The 21,843-nt window shown below is 33.9% G+C and overlaps 1 protein-coding gene across 4 annotated transcripts in view; it reads left to right on the plus strand.

Moving 5' to 3' along the window:
* Window positions 1-21,843, plus strand: part of LOC136026893 (eukaryotic translation initiation factor 3 subunit A-like) — an 82,389-nt gene that overhangs the window by 14,414 nt on the left and 46,132 nt on the right. For 3 of the 4 annotated variants that reach the window (XM_065703703.1, XM_065703702.1, XM_065703704.1), the window contains exons 2-5: window positions 1,858-2,054; window positions 7,332-7,480; window positions 12,188-12,338; window positions 16,599-16,814. In XM_065703703.1, the coding sequence (XP_065559775.1) occupies window positions 1,858-2,054; window positions 7,332-7,480; window positions 12,188-12,338; window positions 16,599-16,814 (713 nt within the window). Of the gene's footprint in view, window positions 1-1,857; window positions 2,055-2,243; window positions 2,276-7,331; window positions 7,481-12,187; window positions 12,339-16,598; window positions 16,815-21,843 lie in introns of those variants that run through there. The other variant, XM_065703705.1, reaches the window with a different exon arrangement.

Genomic DNA, 21,843 nt, shown 5'->3' on the forward strand with positions numbered 1-21,843 from the left:
TAAGTGGTTATTAGATGGCAAACTTGTTGCACGCTAGTTTTGATGCAAAGTAATGAGGTCTGCGTACTGTTAATTTAAATCCAGTTCTTAGACTTATTGTATGGTCGCTTTGCCGAAACCACAAGCTTTGACAAAGTCAAAAAGAGCCAGATCTGCAGGAATATCTTGGTCAATTGAATTAGTAAATCGCTCAAAGAGCCAAAAACGATTTATCGATACTGAATGATTTGGTCAAAAGCCATGCTGACTTGACAGTGAGTATGTATAACATTAAGTAGATTAAGTATAACAGTAAGTAGAGTAAAGAAAGTATTGTGACCAGAAATAATCTCTATTATTAAGCTACTTCAACTGTATTGGATGACTGTAGCTAACTTGGGAGTGTTCAGGGGAACATTACCTATTTGTACTAAGTTTTATAGGTTGTGTGCCTAAAAAAATGAGACAGAACTGGCATTATGTTTTGCTGTGTGCAGTGGCTACTGTATCATGGGGTGATTGACATTTTTTGCATTTTTGCTTTTTGACACTTTGCTTTATTACATTTTCTTTTGTTTTACTAGATTTTATTACGTCGTAACCTTGGCTACAAAAAATTAAAATGTTTTTTTTTTTAGTCGACTGCAAGCATTAAAAAAAATATATGGTGTCAAGTCACCCTGTGGGGAGTCACTTGAAACCAGCTCAAGTATATCAATGCTATTCCTGTGCTATACATCCCCATATCAAGTCACATGAAATTACATCCAAAATTGAGCATTTTGACATAGTGCAGGCCATTTATTGCAGATTGTGACCTAGTTAAAGTCGCATATTTAAAACAAAACACAGAAAAGTAAAAAAATAAAATAAAAAATGGTTCAAAAGCTAGTTAAAATAATGGTTCAGATGGTAGAAAATGGTACTTAAATAAATCTGTAGAAAAATGTTTTAGCATTTTGGGGAACATCCCAGTGTCACAAAAGTCATTGTTTGCAGTTTTACAACAGTCCATATTTGTGTTTCTAAAGAAATGGGAACATGTCATAAATTCTTGTAGGTAGCACTAGTAAATTTGTTCACTTAACTTAATGATATGTAGAATATTTATATAGACACAGCAGATGATATTTCTTGATCTTCTACTTGTTGTGTTCCTGTCTGACACACTTCCTTTATCTTGGGAACAGAATAAGTACCTTGGGTATATATGAAACCATGATATGTAATAATTTTTTCTTTCATTCCTAACTTATGATACCACCTACAGTCCTTTACTTCTGGCCACTTCCAATGTATGTGGCAAGTCATTGCCATTCAACACTCTGCCAGTCAGTTGCCAGTCACTCTTGCCAGCACACAATTCATTGTGGTTTCGAGTCATCCACTACAACGTGAAAAAGTGGTAGTATTTACTTCAAGCAATAACCAGCTTATCCCATTAAATGAAAGATTTGAGTTTCCTATCCCCTAATAAATAAATAAAGATAAGAAATAAATAAATAGTTATAATAATAATATATGATAATATAAAAATAATAATAATAAAAATAAAATAAAAAATAATAATAATAATAAAGAAATAAATAAATAAAGATTTCGGTCTTGTAGAAGTAATAGTATGAATTTTACATGCAACTTGTATCAACAGAGGAAATTTAGTACTAAAAATAAATTCCCGTTTTTTTCTCATGCATTTCTGTCTTATCAAAACTTCCATTAGATATTCTCATATAATAACCTGAGACCAAACCTTTAATAGGCTATTGTGGGACTCTAGAAGACATAGTTAGGCAACTAGGTAAGTTCAAACCTTTTTTTACTTTTGGTGTCAAGTCACCCGATGCCACAGTAACGAATCTTTGTTTAAAATTTTAGAGTTCATTGATGTTGGCAAGCCTTCAAGAGCCTTGGAAACACTTTATGATGTACTCAAATCAAAAAGAAATAGGACAGCTCCCACTGACAAGATTCTTGAGCCTATTATGCTCAAGTACTTGGAACTATGTGTTGAGCTGAAAAAGTCTCATTCTGCCAAAGAAGGCCTGTTTCAATATAGAAATATGTGTCAAACAGTAAGTATAGCACACTATAATGTACTTTGAGGTCATTGACATTTATGAGATTTGTGACGTTTATTGACATTTATGAGATTATGAGAAGGCCTGTTTCAATATAGAAATATGTGTCAAACAGTAAGTATAGCACACTATAATGTACTTTGAGGTCATTGACATTTATGACATTTATGAGATTATGAGAAGGCCTGTTTCAATATAGAAATATGTGTCAAACAGTAAGTATAGCACACTATAATGTACTTTGAGGTCATTGACATTTATGTTCGGTAGAGGTCAGGTCTATTCATAAAACAATCAGTCCAATATCTGTTAAGTCTAATTTACTAGTTTTACTCTGCTTAAGGGTTCATTTTTGACAACATAATATTTAATGTTGTCATGGAGCCTGCTTGTAATTCATTTCCCCCTTTTTTGCAGATACAACAGGAAGCATAAGATATTTTTTAGAACTGGCAAAAGAGGCAGTGACAAAGTAGAAAGCACCTATAAACAGCTTCTTACTCCTATTTGATTTGAATTATTCATTGTTTATGGTTGTGGCAGAAGAAGCAGGGGCAAAATAGAAAGCACATATTCTTGAAAGCCCGATTCTTGAGTATGGACATTGTTCTACAAGACCATACTACAACAAGGACATAGATGCTCTCGAAAATGTTCAGAGGAGGATAACTAAATTCTCTCCCAGGTTACGCTTCCTTCCCTACGAAGAGCGGCTTAGAAAGCTTGAAATCCCAACCCTCGCATATAGATTCCATCGTGGTGATCTTATTGAAATGTACAAGCTCTGCAATGGAGCCTATGATAACGTACCAGCCCAGAGAATCGTGCAGTTCAATAAAAATCATCTCCGAGGACATCAGTACAAAGTGAGTATGGAACGTTTTTACAAGGACATGGGCCGATGGACTTTCGGCAACCGAGTTGTTCAGCATTGGAACAACTTACCAGAAAGAGTAATCTGCTCCACAAACCTACGGACATTCAAGAAGGAAGTTGATGAATATTATTCAAGTGACATTTTCTCCTTATGCAAATTTAGAAGAAATGCAAATTAAGATTTTTGTTTTGTAGAGGCTTAACGGCCTGCCATCAAATTTGCGAATATATATATTTATTTATTTTTTTATATAAACAGCTTCTTACTCCTCTTTGATTCGAATTATTCATTGTTTATGGTTGTGGCAGAAGAGGCAGGGGCAAAGAAGAAAGCACCTATAAACAGCTTCTTAATCCTCTTTGATTTGAATTATTCATTGTTTATGGTTGTGGCAGAAGAGGCAGGGGCAAAGAAGAAAGCACCTATAAACAGCTTCTTACTCCTCTTTGATTCGAATTATTCATTGTTTATGGTTGTGGCAGAAGAGGCAGGGGCAAAGTAGAAATCACCTATAAACAGCTTCTTACTCCTCTTTGATTCGAATTATTCATTGTTTATGGTTGTGGCAGAAGAGGCAGGGGCAAAGTAGAAATCACATATAAACAGCTTCTTACTCCTCTTTGATTCGAATTATTCATTGTTTATGGTTGTGGCAGAAGAGGCAGGGGCAAAGTAGAAAGCACCTATAAACAGCTTTTCACTCCTCTTTGATTTGAATTATTCATTGTTTATGGTTGTGGCAGAAGAGGCAGGGGCAAAGTAGAAAGCACCTATAAACAGCTTCTTACTACTCTTTGATTCGAACTATTCATTGTTTATGGTTATGGCAGAAGAGGCAGGGGCAAAGTAGAAATCACCTATAAACAGCTTCTTACTCCTCTTTGATTTGAATTATTCATTGTTTATGGTTGTGGCAGAAGAGGCAGGGGCAAAGTAGAAAGCACCTATAAACAGCTTCTTACTCCTCTTTGATTCGAATTATTCATTGTTTATGGTTGTGGCAGAAGAGGCAGGGGCAAAGTAGAAATCACATATAAACAGCTTCTTACTCCTCTTTGATTCGAATTATTCATTGTTTATGGTTGTGGCAGAAGAGGCAGGGGCAAAGTAGAAAGCACCTATAAACAGCTTTTCACTCCTCTTTGATTTGAATTATTCATTGTTTATGGTTGTGGCAGAAGAGGCAGGGGCAAAGTAGAAATCACCTATAAACAGCTTCTTACTCCTCTTTGATTCGAATTATTCATTGTTTATGGTTGTGGCAGAAGAGGCAGGGGCAAAGTAGAAAGCACCTATAAACAGCTTCTTACTCCTCTTTGATTCGAACTATTCATTGTTTATAGTTATGGCAGAAGAGGCAGGGGCAAAGTAGAAAGCACCTATAAACAGCTTCTTACTCCTCTTTGATTTGAATTATTCATTGTTTATGGTTTTGGCAGAAGAGGCAGGAGCAAAGAAGAAAGCACCTATAAACAGCTTCTTACTCCTCTTTGATTCGAATTATTCATTGTTTATGGTTATGGCAGAAGAGGCAGGGACAAAGTAGAAAGCACATATAAACAGCTTTTCACTCCTCTTTGATTTGATTTATTCATTGTCTATGGCTGCGGCAGAAGAGGCAGGGGCAAAGTAGAAAGCACCTATAAACAGCTTCTTACTCCTCTTTGAATTGAATTATTCATTGTTTATGGCTGTGGCAGAAGAGGCAGAGGACAAAGTAGGGCTGGCAGTTTGTCCCTCTTGTTTCTTTTGGTCTCATTTTTCCTTTTAATATTGTAGAAGGATTAGCAGAATTATCCCAGAAAGGACATAAATGGTAGGGTACTACAAACAAATATGGCTTTAAAACATAGGTCCACTGCAGTCCCATTTTCTCTGAACTTCTTAACCCAACAAACAATCGTTGATTTTGGTGGAAAGTTGTTACCATGGAAACGTTTTTGAAACTGAATCTGTACACTCTGGTATGATTTTGTCGCAAAATAGGTCTCCAGGGAGAATATCTTCTGTTGATTGGTCGAAGAAATTTTGGGGCAGCTATAGCTGCAAACAATCATCCATAGGTTCACCTTTCACGTCCTGCAACAGAAAGAACATTCGTTAAAAAATGGATTTCTTATCGAATAAAATACGGGTACGCATCTTTTTGGGTCACCTTTTAGAAGGGTTATCAGAAATATCCCAGAAAGGACATAGATGGTAGGGTACTACAAACAAATATTACAAAAATCTTCATATAGATATGTGTAATCGCCAGCATGGGAAACAGCAAGGTCAAAACATGTGAAGACCTTTGTTTACTTCGCACAATAGAAATAACAAAGGAAGGCATATGTTCTTTTGTGCTATATAAATTCTTGACAGCAATTTTTATCAACATAGTTAAATCCTGTTTTAGGTAAACTCAAAGAATACAACAAAAAGTTTTGTAAAAAGTACGTAAATTTAAGGTGTGGAAACAGTGGTGTCAAGTTATTAAAATGAGGTTTTGGGGAAGGGGCAAATTTACCTTTCAAAATCGGGGGGGGGGGTGTGTGTAGAATTTGTCGCGTCTTAAATTTTTCTATGAAAATACCAAAAAAAGAATTTTTTTCGGAGAAAAAATCCAAAGAAAAGTCTTCAAAACCCTTTATGTGAGAGCAATTCCTCCTCCGGTCCCCTGTCGTCTTTCCTCCAGTTGATATGGCTGCTAAAATGGCGTAGTACGTCATCTTTGTTCCTTATATACAATGGTTTCTATAAAAAACGCATTAATTCTTTGGAACAGCCCTATGATTTGAAAATGTTGTTTGTATGTGCAAATAGATACAAAATAATACCTGTCAGTCTTTATATACAGCTGCATTTAAGGTATAATAGCAACTAAGTAAGCCCCACTAGATTGGAGAATAGAAGGTGTGATTGATAAGAGTGAATTACAGAGCTGTGAGTTTGAATCCCACACCTTGTATTTTTTTTTCTGCCAGAAAAAGGGACAATTATAGTTGTACACTTAGAATATTTTATTTTTCGGGTAGTAGTTGTATTTGCTGATCAAAATTTTGATTAAAATGGATTTTGTGTGTTACTGCTCTTTTTTATACCCAATTGGCTTTGGTTCTAGCATATATGTAACAAAATAACAGTATCAATAATAATTTCTTGGTCAATGCTAATACACAGTAAGAACAAAAGCGGAGTTACAAATTGTTAATACTTCACTTGTACTCATGCAATGTGTGAACAAGTAAAAATGCCAAAGAACTTACTATTGCTATCTTTGCAGCTATTGACTCACATGGTAGCGTTTCAGTTGGGTCTACCATCTTCACCAAACCCAGAACATATTTTTCCTTCAAAGCGAGTTTCTTAGCAACAACTTTAAGTATTTGTAATAATAAATCGATGGTTAGATCTATTAATTTGGGCCAACCAACCCCATAAGGGCAATGCAAAAACAAGGTGGATAGGGGCTACAGCTGAATATAGTTTTGCCCAAGATATTTCTAGTCAGGGTATGTTTAAAGAAATAAATTTGCTGGAACTTGCACGTATGCTCTTTGTAACATTCTGATTGTCAGTTTGTTCAACCAAATTATACTTTGACGATTTGTGCGAGACTTCCAAAGACAAGCAACAATGAAAATTAATATATACAATCCTGTTGCATATATGTATATATATATATATATATATATATATATATATATATATATATATATATATATATATATATATATATAATCACTATTAAAAAGTAGATTATAGCCCGCGTAGAGAAAAGAACAAACTTAATATTTAAAGTATTTTTATTTGACAAAATAGTTTGAAGCAAATTTGAATTATACATACTGGTGCATCAGAATATTTCTTTTTTAAACCTACTAGAGTATGCTTTGCACTCCTAATGAATTTATTTCTGAAATAACCCTGGACAGATCTGAAGCAAAAAGGGCACATCTTGGCAGCTTTGATTGTATTTGAACGGGAGACAACCATACCAAGTTGATTGTTTGATGCAAGTAAAACAAAAGTGATATTGCAGTGATTGTTTCGTGTTGGATTTATCATTTTTTCTCAGAAATACTTTATTTCAGAAATCAATGAGCCTTTGTGTTTTCTTAATCTTCTACCATGTGTTATCAAGTGATTTTGGGAAGTTAGGGAATACAGTTGAGCATAAAATTTGTTTGTTACTTTATAGGCTACCACATACTAAAAAAAAAAAATGTAAAGAATACGGCATTAGACTTTACAGTCCCTACCGGCAGTGCTGATGAGCAGCTATTGTTGCAACACTGGCAATGTGTCAATCCCCAGCGTGTAACTCAAAATAGCTATTGCTCAACATTTCGGATTTTCAGTAAATTCATTATATAAAGAGAATAGTTTTTTATGCAGAATTTTATTTATAGACAAATGTTGCCTCATTGGAATTCGTTGTGAAGCGCTACTTGGAACTTGCTGAACAAAAGACTGCTCAATCTAGGAAAGAATCAAATCAAGCTGTTTTAGATGTAGATGACCTTGATAATATTCAAACGCCAGAGGGAATTCTGATGAGGTATGTATCACCACCTACGTTCTGCTCAGTTGATACGCTGAGCAGAATTTCATCTATGCTATGTTTTTATATGAAATCCAAAAACAATATAACACAATAAAACGATGAAATTTTTGAATTTCACCTATGCTATGGTTTTATATGAAAACCAAAAACTATATAACATAACAACGATGAAATTTTTAGAATTTCACCTATGCTACGTTTTTATAATAAAACCAAAAAACAATATAACACAACAACGATGAAGTTTTTAGGATTTCACCTATGCTACGTTTTGGTATGAAAACCAAAAACAATATTTCAACAAAAATAAAATTTTTGCCAGTGAAGAATAGTAGGAAAAAGTGATATGTTTTGGGAAAGACACCAACTAATCTGTCATTAATATAAGAAATACATTTTTTATAATAACCAGAAAAAATATAAAATAAGACATTGAAGTCTATAGTGACAAGACAGATCCTAATTATTTAAGAGCCATCCCGATAATGTGAAGTATGAATTTATTTATTTGCCACTATAAAGATGAATTGAATTCAGTCTAATAGTGAAGAGCCAATATTATATTTATTCCGCTTGACTAATGTATTTAGAATTTTCATTAACACTGATGATATCAGCTAGACAAAAGAAGAAAAGAAACATTAGATTTAAAATAGGTGTTTATCATTACATTCAATATTTTAGAAAAAATTCAACAATCGCAAAAAGCTAATTGAAAGAAACTAACAGATCAAGCTGCATGGTATTATAATGTTTATGAAAATTTGTTGTGATGTATCCCATCGGGGTTAGGGCTATGGGGTTTGAATATCTTCCTCCCCCACAAAAATGTTTTTGATTCCTAAAAACGTAACAAAAATGCATAGAAGAAAATTTTTGACGCGTTTTTTAAAGATTCGCCTTTGTTCAGTTATGCACGACAAATCCGATCTCCTTAAGTTATTGATTCAATCTTCATAGGATTAACGCAATAGAAATGTGAAATACATCGGTTTTTCATTTGAAGAAATTAAGTTCTGAAGACATAGGATTGCCGTAATAGAAATGTTAAGGAAATCGTTTTTTTTTCGTTGTGAAGAAATTAAGCTATGAAGAGATAGGGTTAACGTAATAGAAATGTGAAGGAAATCATTTTTTTTTTGGTCATTGTGAAGAAATTAGGTTGTGAAGACATAGGATTAACGTAATAGAAATGTGAAGGAAATCATTTTTTTTGTTCATTGTGAAGAAATTAGGTTGTGAAGACATAGGATTAACGTGATAGAAATGTGAAGGAAATCTTTTTTTTCATTGTGAAGAAATTAAGTTGTTTTCATTGCTCCTTTTTGGTCCCTACTTCAATTTTAATGTTTTGTTTGTGGTATTTAAACTGGGAAATTAAACCTGTGAAAACCTTACAATGCTTTCCATTCGAATGTATGGCAAGTACTCTTGGAATTGATGAACTGTATGTCCTATCTCAAAAATACGAACTTCCACCAGACATTAAACTGATTGTGGATGCACTTTTACAAGCTTCCGTTGAAAATGTGGTTTACAGAGAGGCAATTGATATCTTATAAAATTTAGATGTGCCTAAACCAGCCGACCTGTTAGGCTTAAACTGCGGGGAACAGGCAGCTCAAGTACTCGCACTTTCCACAAGCCAATCAAAATAAATTGCATTTTGTGTCATTTCTCCATGGCACATGGCTTTCAGGTGTCTCCAGATTCAGCTTCTGAATTTCCGAAAGAAATTTTAAAGAGGTGTAGGGAGAAATTTGTTCCATTGGTGAATAAAGGTTCTGACAGTAGAGGAAAGCCTAAGCTAGCACATCAAGTACTCCAAGTAATTCGTGAAAAAAACAATCTTTGGTTTTCTTACATTGAATCGTGTAATAACAAAAATAAGCCACAACAGTCACAAAGCCAACTGCAAAAAAATGATAAATGGTCCGCGTACACAAGTCCGCGTTAAATGATAATGGTCCGCGAGCAAGGATTAGGGTTACTAAGCTTCTTAGAGCCAATTGTGAAGAGCTGGAGACAATTATTATAACACTATAGTATGAATTATTTGTATATTTCGGCTATATATTCAACAGCTGTCATCAGCTAAAAAAACAATACAAAACAAAACAAACTTACTAAAAAAAAACAAATTTTTAAACTAAAATCATAAAATAAATTTCTTTAAGAGTTTAGGCTCCCTCACCTTACATAGGTTCAGCCAACACATCCTCTGATCATGCACAAATTTATAATTGGAGACAGAAATTGTTCAACCAGTACTCATCACCAAAAATATTTTGGAAGTATGTAAATAGAAATAAACCAAACCGGACACCCTTTATATCAAGATTCACACATCCAATTGCACAATTACCAATTGATAATGTTCTAATTTCTGTAGATTTATTCTACTTTCAGTGATTATTCTGTCCATTATGCTTCAGGTCTTTTTCCCTTCTTAATAATGGTAATTTAAAAATAATTCGGAAAAATTATTTCAAATTTTGCAAATTTCTTCTGTATCTTCCACCTTGGACAAGAAACCGGACTCTTGTTAGAAAATTTTCAGTTCCTGATATAACTTTAAAGTTGGAGATTCTTCACAGAAAACTCTCCACTACAGCTTCTGCGCGCCTTCTTACTCCACTATATTTACTTTATGTATCGTATGGGTGAAAAATGAAATAAATAGATAAATAAATAATTTTGATTTTGTAAAGGTCTTATAATTATGATTTTGTAGGTGAATTGACTGGCAACAATTTATTGATTAATTTTAAAAGAAACTAAAGTAAAAAGGTGGAGAAACAATATTTCAATGTTACCAGACAGGGTTTTGGTTCTATACCAACCACTTATAATCTATTGAGTTTTGAATGGCATCGTTTATCATATGTGAATGACTTGGCTGTTCAGTGTAAAGATAAAATGACCGGCAACAATTTATTGATTAATTGGTTTTCACAGGATTCTGCTTTTAGATAGATTTCTTTAATTACCAAGACATTGGTTTTCACAGGATTCAAGACATTGACATTGGTTTTCACAGAATTGGTTTTCACAGGATTCAGCTTTTAGATAGATTTCTTTAATTACCAAGACATTGGCTTTCACAGGATTCAAGACATTGACATTGGTTTTCACAGAATTGGTTTTCACAGGATTCAGCTTTTAGATAGATTTCTTTAATTACCAAAACACAGATAGTTAGTTTATATACGCTTAACTTATGCCTCTATTCCTCTGCGTGTTTCTTCTGAACAAGCTGTTAAGATTACACAGAAGCTTCATTAAAGGTTTCAAACTAGCCTTAAAATGACTGGCAACAATTTATTGATTAATTGGTTTTCACAGGATTCCGCTTTTAGATAGATTTCTTTAATTACCAAGACATTGGTTTTCACAGGATTCAAGACATTGACATTGGTTTTCACAGGATTCAGCTTTTAGATAGATTTCTTTAATTACCAAGACATTGGCTTTCACAGGATTCAGCTTTTAGATAGATTTCTTTAATTACCAAGACATTGGTTTTCACAGGATTCAAGACATTGACATTGGTTTTCACAGAATTGGTTTTCACAGGATTCAGCTTTTAGATAGATTTTTTTAATTACCAAGACACAGATAGTTAGTTTATATACGCTTAACTTATGCCTCTATTCCTCTGCGTGTTTCTTCTGAACAAGCTGTTAAGATTACACAGAAGCTTCATTAAAGGTTTCAAACTAGCCTTAAAAGACTATAAATGTCCCACAGGCTATTACCAAAAAAAAATTCTGTAATTGGAGTCGTAATTTTGTGCAAGGGATACCCCAATGGTCATATGTACGTCTCGCAGTTCCCCTTAGTTCGGCAAGTCTTTCGCCATCTTTGGGCCACATCCGTCATATATCGTGGGCCCGCCTGTTCTAATCCGTTTTTGGAAGTGGGCAACTCCTCAATTTTAGACATTGAATTTGGAAATTTCTTTCACGAAATCGCAAATATTTTTGGAATCCCAAGTAAATTATTCTCTGAATGTCGGCACACCCCCTCCGCCAAAGTATTTCACGAAGGCACCTGTTAGTATCTGAAAGATCAAGTTATAGTATATGGTTTAAGGCCTTAGCAATGTCAATGACGTTTTACAAATGGTTACGATTTTTGAGTAAAAAAAAATATATGTGATAGTTGGTAGTCTTATAGGTGATAGTTGGGGCTTTATTACTGAATATGATTGATATCACTTACTATTTATTAAATATCAATGATAAGTGGGTTAATAATCACATCTTGAACAGGACTGCATTCCAAATACGACAGTAATCATTCGGACTGTAGCTGGTGAGCACGAGTGACCTTGTCGGATTGAGGCTTAGGGTTTCACGGCATCATTTGTACAAATGATGGAACCGTTATTTGACAATTATACAATTTAAGGTAATCTAGTCCGAAGTGGGTGCTAAATTATGTGTCAAGTATTGTTAATTAAAAATATTTTGATTGGTTCTTAGCGTTAAAGATGAAATTTGTGTCATGTTCTTGGATACTAGAGATTGTAGTACTGAGGGCATCTACTTATGGTCCTTTTTTTTTGTTTAATATATTTCCTATATTAGACGTTAAAACATTGTGTAAAAATCTAGGTGGACTAACAAGATTCAAAAATTGCAAAAATAAGTGTCCGAGGAGTGATTATCTAGCCTATTTATTATTATTATTTTTCAGAGCTGTCAGTGGCGAAGACGCCCAGGATAGAAGTGATCGCACCATCCTTATGCCATGGGTGAAATTCTTGTGGGAATCTTATCGTCAATGTCTTGAACTTCTTAGAACTAACGTCCGAGTTGAAGCGTTATACCATCATGTGGCTAAAAAGGTATGGAGGGGTTTGTTGTAGTTCTCAATATGGAGCGTCCTAATCCCGTTGACAAGGAGTTGCAGTCGTTAAAAAAAGTAGATGCTTGGTTTTAAATACAGAAGAATCTTTGATTCAATGCTAAAAAAAGTCAAACTCCTAGTAATGAATGATTTGTAATCTATTCATGACTTCCGGAATAATTTTAGTTAAGCTCAACTAACAAAACAGATATTTATGATCTAACTGTTATCTGCTATTAGGTCCGTTAACTGCTAACCTTACTTTAATCCAAAAAAGAAAGAAAACAAGAAGTTTCGTGGAATAGGGCAGCGATTCAAAATAAAACCTAAGTGACAGTTCCGGGTATATGACTAATAGCCATCCTCAGCATAATATAAGGAAGACTAAGACAAATAAGTCAATAGAAAGTCTAATGATCCAAAACTGGGTAATAATAAACTGAAAAACTGAAATTAAAAACAAAATAGGAGCTTAACTGAGCTGATCCTAACGAACTTAACTGAACTGATCCTGAAGATCCTAAGTCAATAGAAAGTCTACTGATCCAAAATTGGGTAATAACAAACTGAAAAACTGAAATTTAAAACAAAATAGGATCTTAACTGAACTGCCGTGCCGTGATGAAGTTAATACTCATTGAATTCTGATTTTATCTTTTTTTGTGAAGGGGGGGGGGGGATGCAAGAGTTTTTTTTTTACGAAGATATAAAATTGAAGATTTTATTGATTTTGGCATTTTTCAAAATCAAGGGTAGGGGAGGAAATTTTCTCTCTTTTTTTTTTAGTTGAAGATACAAAAGAATATCTATTAATCCGGGGGTGTGTGTGGGTGTGTGTTGAATATCATGCTTAAGCCTTCCAAAAGGTGTACGTTATTCATTATTATTCCACGAGGCTTGTTCGGAAGAATCGAAAGTTCAGTAGACCTATAAAGAGCTTAGTGTTTATGAATTTAGTTTGAAATATATCAGTAATGTATTATAACTAGTATATCGCTTATATCGAGAGTAATAAATGAGAAAATTATATATTGCCTTGAAATCCATTTTGAAGTATAACTGAAAAAATATATTGATTCTTAGCTGCAAAGGAGAAACTAGAAAATTGAAAAACTGAAAACTGGAAAACTTGGAAAACTGAAGCTTAAAAATGAACGGTAATACAAAAAAATTTCATGAAACCTCTTTTGAACTTCTTCTGTGGACTACTATCTGTAGCAGAAAGAAGTACAACTTTAATTATCTTATTATAATAATAATTTGCATATACTGCCCCAAATATCGTTAGATCTGAAGTCTGAAAGTTATTTTGCTACAAACTATTCTATGATTGTCGTATCCTACTAAAACAGAAGAAAGCAGCTTAAGAGTAAAAAAAGACGAATGAAGGATTGACTTAAGATCTATAGACTCTACTTGGTCATCAAATTTTATTTTGTTGTTTAACTTCGCCTCGATGTTTTTGCTTCTATGTTTTGAAATATCCAAATAAAAAGAAAAATCCTAATTTCGCGAGACACTACTCCAAATATTTTTTATTTTTTTTTACATTACCTGCATTTAAAATGGAACGAAAAAGAACCAAGATTTGTCAGTTAACCCTTGCTTGTAGCCTTTTCTTACAGCCCGGCAGCCATACTAGCAGTTACACGACTATTCAAACTTACTAAATAAACTTACTAAAATATTCAAACTTACTAAACTTACTTTATTAAACTTACTTTATTTAAACTTACTTTATAAACTTACTAAACTTTATTCAAACTTACTAAAATAATCTTCTTTCACTGTCTAATTATTTTGGAAGGAATTGCGAAAGACGGTCTTTCGGATTGATTTTATCTGAAGCTATATTAAATTAAAGATAATTGTTGAAGTAATGACAATGTGAGTAAATGTTGGTATCCAAAGGTTCTATGTCAAAGGTAATTCGAAAGTTCTAATCTTCAATTCATCCTTACGCTATTGAGGGGATGGGCCTAAATATGCTCGCCATGATACATATTTGTCATTGAACTTTGTTGATGATCTACATTATGCCACAAGATTTCTTCTGTCACAGTGACTTCGTTTAGAATTTGAGACAATTCTTGTTTCAAATAAGTTACAAAAATATATAGTTTTCCCACGAACGGTTAGGAACAGAATTTAGAATTCACTAAGAGTACAAATTATATTTATAAGATATCAATTATAAACGTAAAATATAAATGTATTTTAAGAAAAATACTAGATGTTTATATACTATTTTATGCCTCTTAGTGAGTTTAGTAAATATTTAGGGAGAAATAAATAGAAGGATGGTCCTTACAGTTGCCCTATGTGTGGAGAGATGGATGAGTCTTCGCATCATTTTTTAGGGGAATGTAGGGAGTTGAGGAATTTACGTTTGGAAATATTTGGTTTGGGAGGTCGGGTAGAGAGATTGGATTTTGGAATTTTTGAGAAGTAGGGGTTACTTAAATATAAATAATATTCGAAAGTTCTTTCGGGTAGGTATCAGGTATTATGATAATTTTTTTAAATAATTAGTTTTGGTGTCTTTTCAGTCTATGTTTTGTTGCTGTATTTTTTAGCTTGTTTTGTGTATGCCTCCATGGCCCAATTCGTTTGAATAAATCTATCTATCTATAAAGAGCCACAAAAATTGACGTCTAGAGTGTAATAGTGAAGAAACAAGCCGCAACGTTTTGGACGTTTCTTGGAAATAAAACACGTCACTTAAAAAAAGTATATCAAACCTTGAAAATGCGTTTCAAAAGTCTGACACCTGGTGGACTTGATTACATTATTTACACGGAATAAAATATTCGAGCGTTAAACTGCTCTTTTTTGTCTGCCTTCGGATACTACAAACTATGTTAAGCATGTGGAAACACCATATTAAAGTCTATGTGTAAATAATACGTGTAATTCATCGTTCAATCACTTATTGTGATGTGCCTTGTTGTAGTCTTCCGCTCTGTCAAGTCAATACGTATAAGTTCATAAGTTCGTATAATCATATACGCATATTTTCGTATAATCGTATAATACGTGTAAGTTATTGTTCAAATACTTATTGGGATGTTAATATGGCCTTGTAGTTGTCTTTCGTTCTGTCAAGTCAATACGTGTAAGTTCATAAGTTCGTATAATCATATACGTATATTTTCGTATAATCGTATAATACGTGTAAGTTATTGTTCAAATACTTATTGGGATGTTAATAAGGCCTTGTAGTAGTCTTTCGTTCTGTCAAGTTAATACGTATAAGTTCATTAGTTCGTATAATCATATACGTATATTTTCGTATAATACGTATGAATCATCGTTCAAACACTTATTGTGATGTTAATAAGGCCTTGTGGTATTCTTTCACTGTCAAGTTAATACGTATAAGTTCGTATAATGATATACGTATACTTTCGTATAACCGTATAATACGTGTAAATTATCGTTCAAATAGTTATAGTGATGTTAATAAAGCCTTGCAGTAGTCTTTCTCTCTGTCAAGTTAATATGTATACTCATAAGTTCAGATACACTGGCAAAAACTAGTTTATAACTCTAGCGGGAGTAAAAGTTGTATTTGCCTCGCTGGTATTTGTTTTTTATGTGCTCGTATATAAAACTGAACATTACAAATTTAACTGACTTAAAACGTTTTGCTAAAATTCAGACAAACTGCTCTTAAAAATGGTTACACTACAGTTTTATCTAACGGTCATCTTCATGTAGGTTTAGTTACAAACGAAACTATTTAAATTTTGAAGTCATCCTTATTTGTTTTATATTTTAAATGTTTTAATTACGTCCTTCAATGTCTTTTCAAGAAAATAGTTTTCAGCATAAGTGGTCAAATCATGAAAACGTGCATATTTGTTTGTTAAGACCCTGGTCTTAGTTTGTGAAATTTTAAGTTATGTACATAAGGGCTTGAATTTTTGAATACCTTGATTAACAATAAACTATGTATTTGAAGTCATCATAAAAAGCCTTTCAGTTATAGAATATTTTGTTATACATTACAATTAGCTTCATTTTAAAATTTAATTCAAATTTAGAAAAATAAATATTTGTGAAATATTACCAAAGTTAAGTTTTAGGAATGATCCGTTTCATATAGATTGTGGCTTTTAAGAGGAAATCCAAGGAATAAGACATAATTACAAGGAATAAGATATAGTTATAAAGAATAATTACAAAAGAAATAAACGTAGATGATTGAATTATCAAGATTTTCTTTTTTGTTTGATAATTAAACTTTTTTTTTCAGGGTTTCAGCTTTTGCGAAGAGTACAAGCGCAAAACTGAGTTTCGCAAATTGTGCGATAATTTGAGAACCCATTTGCAACATGTTACCCGACAAATTCCTGGTGGCCCAAATGTCATCAATTTGCAACAGCCAGAGACTCAGCAGATGAATCTAGAAACCCGTTTAGATCAACTTGATAAAGCTATTAAAATGGAGCTTTGGACTGAAGCCTATAAGGTAGATTTTTGTTTTTGGTGGATCATAATTTTTTTTTTATCTGCCATGTCTAGATCATAATTCTCAGCAGCATTTAGTGTCTTGTAATACAGTGCTGGTTGGAAGTTTGCTGGTTGAATCAGAAGATCCTTAGTAAGAGATTGTTCAATTATTTTTTCGTTGACAAGTTTGTACTGAGGGAATAAGCGATTACTAAAAACACACCGTTACTACATGGGAGACGATCTGTAACCATGGAGAGGGGGGATGTGTACAGGACAGGATTTCTGAAACCAATGAATTCAAAGCACAAATTACTTGAACAAATCTGCACATAGAGCGAGCACTTTGAAATACTAAACATGAGCTTTTCAGTACATAAATTTCAAATTTGTCAAAGGGAGGGTATCTTTGGACAAAGCTTGGGCTTAATGATGCTCCCACCTTTGTTAAAGTTAGCATGCAAATACAGTTTTTCATTTTATATTCAAATTATGTCAGAAATAAAATGGGGAGCTGTCCTATCCCCCTCTTGTTGCCATTTGTCCTTGTGCTTCGTATGCTAATGGAAGGAAAAGAAGAAGATGCACAGAAAAAAGGTTAGTGGGTCTTTCTATATTTTTGTTAGTGTAATTATGAGATAGAAATAAAAATTGTCTCTTTCCTCCCTCTATTCTTCTGTCTCTTTCGTTTTTTTATGAATGTGTATTTAGTGTCATTTTTGTTTTTATTATTCACGTGTCTTTTTATGTGACAGGAATTAAATCTAATGAGAGACAATCATGTATTCATTTTGTTTAATTCTTTTAAAGTCAATTCAAATAAGTTCAACATCTCAGAGACTGTTGTTAGCCTATTTTGAAAGGAATAGATCAAAAGACCAAAGAAACTCTTGCTGACGAGACAAAGAATGATATTGATTGGGAAAATGATATTACCTCTAATGTGATTTTTATATGATAGGAACGTTTTCATTGCCACCTATAAAAACTTTTTCGTATCCTTAACCTTAGTCTGCGTTGCGCAGGTACTAATCCCCTGAATTCAATGCCTTTGGCTGGGAGTGAAATGCGTGGTTGGGGGGAGATCATCCGACGCTTCCTTTGTTTTACCCCCAAATTTACCCCAAGATTGGAAAAATGATATTATCTCTAATGTGATTTTTATATGATAGGAACGTTTTCATTGCCACCAATAAAAACTTTTTCGCATACTAACCTTAGTCTGCGTTGCGCAGGTACTAATCTCCTGAATTCAATGCCTTCGGCCAGGAGTACAATGCGTAGTTGGGGGGGAATATCATCCGACGCTTCTCGTGTTTTACCCCCAAATTTCTCCAGGTACCCATTTAGAGCTGTGTCTACTTTGGCTGAGCTTACAGAATCACACTATTGACCCCCGTTCCAAACCAAATAACTAGCGACACCAGGACTCGAATCTTTGACCTCAGGATTTCAAGTTGGAACGCTAACCACTCGGCTAGGACGGCTCAAAATAGTGAAGATTACTCACAAATTGGAAAGTCCTGTATCAGGGATTCTAGACTTGAAAAGTGAATAAGCATTGGGGGTGAGAGGGAGGGGGGGGTAATACGGATTATTTTTGAACAATTACTATCTTAAAATATTCTATGTAATTTTATTTCTTTATTATACTTTGCAATTGACATACCCCTTGTGGTCTGGCGAGAAGGTTTAGTACATGATTTTGCTTTTTGTTTTATTTGTCTCGTTTTGTTTATGCTTTATAGGAATTAGAAGAATTTTGAAATTCTCCTGACCATCAAATTATTAACAAGTAAATAGAAAGCTCAAAAGTAAATGAAATAGGGGACCGGATTTTTTTTTTTGTATTTTCATGCGAATTTTTATGTGACTATTATAGATTCCGCCTCTCAGGAATCTGACATATATTACAGCGATCTTGGTGAAGACATAAAGAAGACAAGAAGCGATTTTCAGCATAGAATAGTAAATTAGAATTCATTTGCTAATAAATTAAGAGGGTTTTAAAAAGTCGATCAAAGATAATTTCAGTCAAAATAATATAGCCTGTTCTAGACGGGATACGTCATAAGTGACGTGTAAAATGATAATGGATGGGGTAGAGCCTATAGTGATAGTTCTGGTGATTACGTCGCTCCAAGTAACCGAAATGAGGTTTTGAAAACACATTATTATGCTGATAGTATTTTATAACTACATTGAGTTGGTCATGGACTGAAGAATTAGAAGAATAGACAAAAGAAAGGTGATGCTAGACTAACTGATTTCTTGTTAACTAAGTCTATTTACTGCTCTTCTGTGGATATTTTGTGAATGATTTGGTGATTTTCGACTGTTTATGTTCGGTGTTAATGGTTTTATTTTTTTTAAACGTCTTTTGTCAATTCTTGACAATCTGTTTCTGATATATCGTCTTGACAGCTCTTTTTTTCCATCATAGGGGATAGGGATATAGGGGAGACGATTGGTCGAAACATTTCCTTGCATCCTATATGTCAAACTATATGTCAAAGACAAAGTAATATATTTTTATTCACTATGTATCAAAATGACAACCTCACCACATTTATCTGTTTTTCCTCCCAATTTTACCCTTATTCCCAATTTTTTAAGTAAATTTTATGTCAAAAGCAATTTACATGGAACTTGCCAGGTAAAATGCGGTCATAGACCTCATGTGCACCCTAAAGTTGCAGGGGTTGTTGCTCAGTATATTATTATTCTTCAAGACTTAACCAAAAGTTTACAGTTTTTTTCAGTTATGCCTCATACTATATTCTCAAAGTAAATTTTTTCTTAGGGCTAAGCGAAAACCAGGTCATCCTCGGTCTGGGCGGGAGGATGCCGTAAGGAAAGATTTAAAGAAAACAGAACGTCATGGGAGGGTGTAAAGAGGGAGGCTTTGAATAGATCGGGATAGAGGAGGAACGTGCGTAGCTGTGTTGGCCCCAAGTGGGTTGGTGCTGTGGTGAATTTTTAATAGCACTAGTAGTAGTACGCCCCCAATATATATAATTCAATAAGCAAGTCTTAAGTCAAAAGCAAGTTACATGAAACTTAACGGCTATTTTTTCGCAGGGTTAAATAAAAACCAGGTCATTCTCGGTCTGGGTGGGAGGATGTCGTAAGGAAATATTTAAAGAAAACAGAACGTCATGGGAGGGTGTAAAGAGGAAGGCTTTGAATAGATTGGGATGGAGGAGGAACGTGCGTAGATGTATAGGCTCCAAGTGGGTTGGTGCTGTGGTGAGTTTTTAGTAGCACTAGTAGTACTACGCCCCCAATATATGATTCAATAAGCAAGTCTTATGTCAAAAGCAAGTTACATGAAACTTAACCGGTATTTTTTCTCAGGGTTAAATAAAAACCAGGTCATCCTCGGTCTGGGTGGGAGGATGTCGTAAGGAAAGATTTAAAGAAAACAGAACGTCATGGGAGGGTGTAAAGAGGAAGGCTTTGAATAGATTGGGATGGAGGAGGAACGTGCGTGGATGTATAGGCTCCAAGTGGGTTGTTGCTGTGGTGAGTTTTTAGTAGCACTAGTACTACTAGGCCCCCAATGTATAATTCAATAAGCAAGTCTTATGTCAACAGCAAGTTACATGAAACTTAGCTGGGAAATTGTGATTATTGATATAATTTGTCCTCTATATATGCAGGAGCTACGATTCAGTGTCTCATTATCTAGTTGGCTTTGTTTGATGTGTTTGTTAAATAACGGCTCTAAGTAGAATTGAGTTATTTATAAACCATACTTTTCTGTTGTTTTTTCTTCAGCTCTGCCCCCATATCCAATTCTCAAAGTTATATGTTTTCCATTTATGTCCCCATACCTAATTCTCTCAGCAAAGTTTTCGTCAAAGACAATTCTAAAAATCGATTTGCATGAAAATTAACTGGTAAGTTGCGGCCATATGTTTCACTTGCACTTCACAGTTGCGAGTGATGTGATTCTGTGTCTAATAATCCGGTTTGCTTTGTTTTTTGAGTTTGTTAAATAATGGTTGCTCTGGGTAGAATTGAATTATTTGTGAACCACAATTTTCTGTTGTTCTGCCCATATATCCAATTTTCAAAGTTATATGTTTTCCATCAATGTCCCCGTATCTAATCCTCCAAGCAAAGTTTTTGGCGAAAACAATTCTAAAAACTGATTTACATGAAACTTAACTGGTAAATTGCGGCCATATATTTCACTTGCACTCCACAGTTGCAAGAGATGTGACTCAGTTTCTCATAATCCGGTTTGCTTTGTTTTTTGAGTTTGTTAAATAATGGTTGCTCTGAATAGAATTAAATTATGTGTGTGTACTACAATTTTCTGTTGTTTTTTCTTCAGTTCTGCCCTACATCCAATTCACAAAGTAGATGTTTTCCATTATGCCCCTATACCTAATTTTCAAAGCAATTTTTTTGGCAAGAACAATTCTAAAAATTGATGTACATAGAACTTGACAGGTAAATTGTGGCCATATATTTCACTTGCACTCCAAAGTTGCAAGAGATGTGATTCAATGTCTCATAATCTAGTTTGCTTTGGTTTTGGATTTTGTTAAATAATGGTTGCCCTGAATAGAATTAGAAGTATTTGTGAACCACAATTTTTCTGTTGTTTATCTTCATCTCTGCCCCCGTATCCGATTCTCAAAGTAAACGTTCCCGATTTTTGCCCATACCTATTTTTGCCCATACCGATTTTTGCCATACCTAATTCTCTAAGTAGAGTTTTGGTCAAAAATAATTATAAAAATTGATTTACATAAAACTTAACTAAGAAATTGCGGCCATATATTTACTGTGCACTCCACAGTTGCGAGAGATGTTATTAAGTTTGTTAAATAATGGTTGCTCTGAGTAGATTTTAAATATTCGTGAACCATATTCAAATATTTATAGCTCCCTTTCTCTATAACAACAAAAGCGAGAATAATGAGGACTTTTTTCCCAAGACAGTGAATCAACAAAACCTATTTGAATATTTCGGCCCTATATCTAAGGGTCGTCTTCAGCAAAGAAAAAATAAAAAACAATAAAACACTTACAAT

The sequence above is a fragment of the Artemia franciscana genome, chromosome 5 (genome assembly GCF_032884065.1).
Source record: "Artemia franciscana chromosome 5, ASM3288406v1, whole genome shotgun sequence".
Classification (NCBI taxonomy): Eukaryota; Metazoa; Arthropoda; class Branchiopoda; order Anostraca; family Artemiidae; genus Artemia; species Artemia franciscana.